This window comes from Micropterus salmoides, unplaced genomic scaffold, assembly GCF_014851395.1.
Source record: "Micropterus salmoides isolate LMB-PRFRI ecotype aquatic unplaced genomic scaffold, ASM1485139v1 Ms_hic_scaffold_5, whole genome shotgun sequence".
NCBI classification, from domain to species: Eukaryota; Metazoa; Chordata; class Actinopteri; order Centrarchiformes; family Centrarchidae; genus Micropterus; species Micropterus salmoides.
The window spans coordinates 21,274,893-21,281,288 of NW_024044237.1; the positions used below are offsets into that span (position 1 = coordinate 21,274,893).

The window sequence follows — 6,396 nt, forward strand, 5'->3', positions numbered from 1 at the left end:
AAAGGTGAATCTGGCCATCCGTCTGAAATGCAAAAAGATTCATATTCTTCTTTAACTAATGTAAAATATCATTATTATTAATAAATCTGTTATTTTGGTTGATTCAGACTTGATTGCAATTTTTGTTATGTTAGATGTAACCTACTTCATACAATTCATACGTTTAGGAATATCAGAAGTTGGAGGATTAATCAGGTTTATCAACTAGACTCATTGGTAAAACTGCTGGAAGAAAATCTAATATGAGTGGTGCTGATATGCTCCTCACATATCTGTATTCTTTATGTTTGACAGGTGCACTGCACTTTTCTCTAGCGCCACGTTTCAACCAGCAGAGGGGGATCTTCACCTGCAACAGAACATCTGTGCCTGCTCATGTTTCTGCAGGCTGGTGGCTCTTGGACTAAGGCTAAAACAGCGGATATATGTTAAGGAAAGGAAAGTTTATTTTCACATCACATTTCAACAACAAGACAATGCATAGTGCTTTACATAAAACACAAAAGCAACATGGGGAAAAGAGTGAAATAGAAAGTAAAACCAAAATATCAGCAGTATCAGCAGACCTGCAGTTTTCTGGGAGTTTGTTCCAGATATATGATGCATAAAAACTGACCAACTGCTTTGGTCTTAGTGAAGACTCAAGCAGCAACTTTAACCTTTCAACCAATTTTAGCCTTGACAAATCAATCTCAACTCAAGGTCCATTTAGCAGCTTAGCAGTTCTGAAGCTTTTGACCATATATCACATGATCTTGACCACCGGAGTCGAGTTTTCCCACTTCCAGAGGTGGAGGAAGTTCTCTTTTAATGTAAAAACTTGTGCATTTAAATGTTTACATAAGTGAAGGTACAAAAGTATTCGCCTCAAAATATGCTTAAAGTAATAAAAGCAAAAGAAATCATTATGCGGAATGGGCCATTTCAGAATGTCCATCCATCCATCGTCAACCGCTTATCCTGCGTACAGAGTCACGGGGGGCTGGAGCCAATCCCAGCTGACATCGGGCAAAAGGTGGGGTACACCCTGGACAGGCCGCAAGTCCATTGCAGGGCCCCATTTCAGAATATATATATAATTATATTATGTCAGTGTCCCAGTAAGCCACGGCAGTGTGACAGTGAGCCAGATGAGACCAAGACAAGGACCCTTAAACTGAAGCAGCTAAATGGAATTCAGCCATGATTCATTTTACAATTTAAACCAGGTAGTTTTCCTACTGAGACAAGTGAAAAGTCCTGTCAGTGCTTACTGGCAGGCGTTCTCTTGTGCTCAGCGCGACAGAACCTTTTTCTTTGTAAGTGCAGTAAATGTAGGAGTCAGTAAATATTAGTAAACAATAATAATAGTAAGAAAAAAAGAACGAGAAACTGCATGGAAGACAAATGGGAAGATATTCACATTCATTTGCTGCAGTCAGGAGTCAACAAAAATGTGTGTTTATGTGTTTGTGTGTTGGTTGGATTCAGAGCAATCAAATGTCATGATAAAGATGGCGCCAGGTTTGGGTCCAGCTTCCCATAGAGTCCCTGTTTATCTGAATCATTACCACATGCCCTTCACATGGTGAGCTACTCTAATTACACTTCTCTCTTCATGTTTGTACTCCTCTGTCTGAATGTGTACGTGACAGCGACACCATTGTCACAAGTAGATGTGAGATGTGAGATAACCAGTTTGTGTGAATCTGGTTTGAACCAGTAAAGACAGTAAGAACACACACACACACACACACACAGATGCACCCCTGCATCCACACACTGCCCACCAGGACGAGGAGTGTATCTTTGTGTGTTGGTATCACATTTGTTGACTCCTCCCAGCTCTGTCCCCTATAAATCACCAGTGGTCAGAGCAGCTCGTTGAGAATTGTTAACTTCCACCCGAGGGGACTTCACTGTCAGCCCGGGCCAGACCGCCAGGCAGGCTCCATCAGCTGCACCGCATCCATTACCGCTGGTCTCTGCAAACTGCCTCAAGCAACAAACAACCAATGGCGCCTTTTGAGAAATCCATGGAGATGATGCCCTTCAAGCAGAGAAAATGCCTCAGTAAGTCCCATTGGTTCTTTGAATGCGGTAGTTGCTACATGTACTTGCATTAACACTGTATGGATGCTGTTTTTAAATATGTGAAATGTAGATAGAGAAGATAGTGCACTCTATTTTCCTTTTAGAAACAAGAAAAGATGAAGTGTGCAGCATTCGGTCTAAATTCCCCAACAAATTGCCCGTGAGTTGGTTTTTCCATTCTGCTCTTAAATTTGATACTTTATATTGTGTGTGGTGACACTAGCAGCTGATCCCAGATGTGTTTTTATGTTCAGGTAATTGTTGAACGTTACATCCGTGAAAAGACTCTTCCCCTGTTGGACAAAACAAAGTTCCTGGTTCCCTCCGAGCTCACTTTGGGTCAGTTCCTCTGCCTGCTCAGGTAAAGGATTTATGTAACTGTGTGCTCTGTAGAATCATAGACTGTCTCACAGCTCCTACTCACTTCACACCCAGCTTGTTTTTGATTGTTCTAGCCCCTTTATTATCAATGCAACCCTCCCTTGTCTCTACTTTCTCCCCCCAAGCTGTCAGATTTGCCATTGTTCTCTGTCTGCCTCCCTCATGCTCTCTTCTCCATTATGCTAAAAAGTTCTCTTTTGTTTTCCATCCTTTCTCCACCGCTCCAACTGTCTCTCTCTTTCCTTTCTTTCTGTTAGGAATAAGATTGCCTTGGACTCCACCCAGGCTCTGTTCCTCTTCATAGCAGAGAAGAGCATGTCCTGCATGTCCTCCAGCATGGGGGAGGTTTATTCCCACCACAGTGACACTGACGGCTTCCTCTACATCACCTATGCCTCGCAGGAGATGTTCGGAGCACCTCAAGCAGCAGCCAGGCCACCCTGCTGAGCCTGAAGCAGATGAAATGAACTTAACCCAGACCGATGGTGGTGGCACCAACTGGAAAACAAGGACAAACTGAGCCAAGCTGAGTTTTTTGACCAGTTTTTTTGCCCCAAACTGTATACCAGCCTACCTCATGAACCTTTCTGGACATTTAAACACAGCAAATCCCTCCCCCTTGTCCCAAATAAAAGCTTCAATGCAAAAACTTTCACTTTGCTGTAATGCCAGTTCACTGTAAAACCACCACAACCTTCTGCACGCTACACAAACAGGGTCAATGTCTTGCTGGTAATCAGAATCCTTTTTTAGCACTTATCTCCCCATCCTCATCTCCTTTCTTTGAATGCCCCTTCATCCCCGCCTTCCCTTCAGAATGTGAATCTGTGGTCCGGACTCTCGAGGCACTCGGTGAAAACATGAATGTCAGTTTAATGCTGCTCTGATTTGTTCTGCATCCAGCTGTCATGTGTATCAAAAAAATAAATTCTCCTTCCTTTTAATTTGTTGTCTTCGTGTGATATTTAGAGTTTATAAGAGATACACACAGGTAAAAATATCATGCGCTATGAACTGTTGGTGTTTTTTTCCTACTTACATGCTGCTTAAAAAAGTGTCCCTTTAAATATTTTTAAGGTAACAGCTGTGTTTTATAGCTTCAAGTCCAGATGTTCTGAGGTCATTGAATGGAGTAAAATATTATATAAACCACAGAGAAACTGTTTAATCCTTCATGTTAAAAAAGTAAAAAAAAAAAAATCTACTATGTCTACTAAAATACCACAGTGGGGCGTGATACACCTAAAATCTAGTGATTTCCCAGTGTGTACTGCACACACTCATACAGGTGCCTCATTCCTCACCTGCCTCTGAGAAGTGGCACCCCCTCCACATGACTTTGTTATGTAAGACTGACCCAGTCAACTATCTGCAGGGGTCAGTATGCCAGAGGGCCAGAGGGATTATTTTTAGACATACTGTAGATGTCACCTAAGAAAGAGTCAGGGGTGTGATGGTAATGCAGATGACAAATAAATAAATAGAGGCAGAAAAACAGGGAAAAGCTGCTCTCCATAAACAGTGGAAGAAATGGAGGGAAGAGGGGGAAAGAGACAAGGGGGAAGATAGTGACGGCCCAACAGAGGAAGACAGGAAAAAGGAAACACTGCATAGGAGAGATATACAGTGGGGGAGAGAGCCAGCTATCCAAACACACAGCGTTCAGAAACACAATCATACCTCCTCTCACTTCACACCACTGCGGGCATTCCAGCAGCTCTCTGTCAATAAATTATCGTACCAGAACAAGAGGAACGCTGCAAGCTACTGCAAGCTGTAAAATATCTTTCTGACCACAGAACAGTTTCAGTTGACAAAAACTCTTAAAACAAAGTGCCGCAGTACCAAACATCTGTATGCAATTTTGTAAAACATCACACTGCAGGTTCATGACAGCAACACAACACTGCACACGTTCATCACTGAATTTTAATCACTGCAGCATATTTAAAGAAAATCATCATCATCAATGTAGAGCAATTTTGTTTATTGAATTATGCTGTAAATATAGATCATTTAGTCTAGAATCTGACCTTACATGTAAGTAAATCCTACATTCCTACAAGGTAAAATTGTGCTTTTGACTGTACAATGCATCAATTTACATACAGTTTCCTGTTTGTTTTATTCAAGACACCAAATCTTGTATGTGTACATAAACTACAATATGCTACAGTAAAACTGTGAGCTGGAAAGCATATCACAATAATAATAATCTAATTTACAGCAGCCGACACATTTTCAAAGTAACCAAAAGAGTAAGATGCTTCAGTCGGACATATAGGCAAGTCAGTAGAGCTGTCTGTTTCCAAACTTTTGTATTTGGTTGGATTCAAATATTAGGCTGTATTGTGATTGACAGTGCCCTCTGTGTTATGATTTTATTTATTTATTTTATTGTATTTTTATTATTTTCCATTTTAATTTTACTGTGTATCTGTTTTTATATTTCTTATAAATACATATTTATTGCCATTATTTCATCAATTTTACATTATCCTTCTGATCTTTCACTGCTCTCTTCATTGTAGTCTGCCTTGAGGCCTCAGTCAGTGGATCAGGACCACTCAAGGGGCCCCTCGGAAAAACCAAGGGCTCAAGTCCACACCTGCGATTGCAAATACACTTTATTTGAAAAAAGTTATACTTTGCAACACTATCAACTATGAACAGTACAGCTGGTTCAAAATAAATATAAGTTATATATCAATAGGGCTCTTTCTTATTAATGCAACATGAGTCACAACAGGGAGTGCATGGAGAAGTGGCCCTGTACTTCAGCTGCAGCAGAGAAGAGCTGAAGGTACAGGAAGGACACATCCAGGTGTTGTGTCCTAATATGAGTCTATCCAAAAAATGATACCTGTAATAACTTGTCAAGACACAAGAGAGCGCCTCTGGACTTTATCAAAACTTAATTCTCCTGCCACTGTGATAAAAAAACAAAAAAAAAACAGCTGCTGAACATGTGTATTAGAGGCTGACTGATAATCTGGTGAGTCAGTGTGCAGAATTTCAATGAGCCTCCATGGCTGAGGCTGAGTGTGCTGATGAGGGAGGGACGCATGACTCTGAGTGTGTCCTGAAAATGAAACGCAGCGCTGTGTTTTGGAGGAGGAAGATTGGTGCTGTGATGTGGCGGCTGATAGACATAAACCACCAATGTAAAAGAAAATGTAAACACACATGAGCAGATGTGCAGTGAAAGATATAGTATTGGAGTGTTTATGTTTTTCTTGGCCCTGCATCAATCACCTTGTTGCTGTTCCCTTTAGTTCACATGGGAAAACATCATATAATTGGTTCAAATTTACTATTAAGCATTCAGGTGCATCTGATCTGCATTTCAGTTTCTTATCTTTTGAATTATGCAAACAGACCTCAGAGCAGATTCAGATAAAAAGTAAAGGTGAAGAGGTGATTGTGAAGTGAATTTAAATCTCCATTCAGACTCCAATATGACTTTAATGAAGCTAAAGCTTCCAGTCTGTTTATGAGTTATGCTTGTCTCCTTGAGCCTGAATTTGTAGCTTTGTAAATTGTCTCCATGTGTCCTCAAAGTGCTCCAGAGAATGTCACAAGTGTCTGCCTCCACCACTGCTTTCAATTTGGCCTCAAAAATATGCAGACTCCTGTCATGGGCAAATGGCCTTACATGTCCTGTGGCAGTGCTGACGATGGTGCTTTCTGTCCTACAGGGGGCAGTAGACTGCATTGAAACTATCAAAAATGAGGGCATTTCAAAATAAGACTCTTTATGTCTTATGTATGACCTCTGGGTGATAGTCCTTCACATGACCCTCAATGACAAACAAGTGCAAATGTTTTTAATTATTTATCTGCTTTTCCAGTGGGACTTTCTCCTGTAACTCAAACATCTGATGAACTCATCAATGTTATGTATCATAGAAAGATTCAATAAAAATCTACATAAACCATGAG

General features: G+C 40.8%; 1 protein-coding gene across 1 annotated transcript; it reads left to right on the forward strand.

Moving 5' to 3' along the window:
- The first annotated feature begins 1,422 nt into the window (after positions 1-1,422).
- On the forward strand, positions 1,423-3,398 carry map1lc3cl (microtubule-associated protein 1 light chain 3 gamma, like). Its single transcript, XM_038698667.1, has 5 exons — positions 1,423-1,567; positions 1,848-2,052; positions 2,178-2,233; positions 2,328-2,434; positions 2,712-3,398. Exons 2-5 carry the CDS (start codon positions 1,995-1,997, stop codon positions 2,899-2,901), a joined length of 411 nt encoding a protein of 136 aa, XP_038554595.1. The 5' UTR covers positions 1,423-1,567; positions 1,848-1,994; the 3' UTR covers positions 2,902-3,398.
- The last annotated feature ends 2,998 nt before the right edge of the window (positions 3,399-6,396 follow it).

Coding starts and splice junctions, on each gene's coding strand:
- map1lc3cl (XM_038698667.1), top strand. CDS start 1,995: ATGGCGCCTTTTGAGAAATCCATGGAGATGATGCCCTTCAAGCAGAGA. Junction 2,234..2,327: donor AATTCCCCAACAAATTGCCC/GTGAGTTGGTTT, acceptor TTTTATGTTCAG/GTAATTGTTGAACGTTACAT. Junction 2,435..2,711: donor CAGTTCCTCTGCCTGCTCAG/GTAAAGGATTTA, acceptor TCTTTCTGTTAG/GAATAAGATTGCCTTGGACT.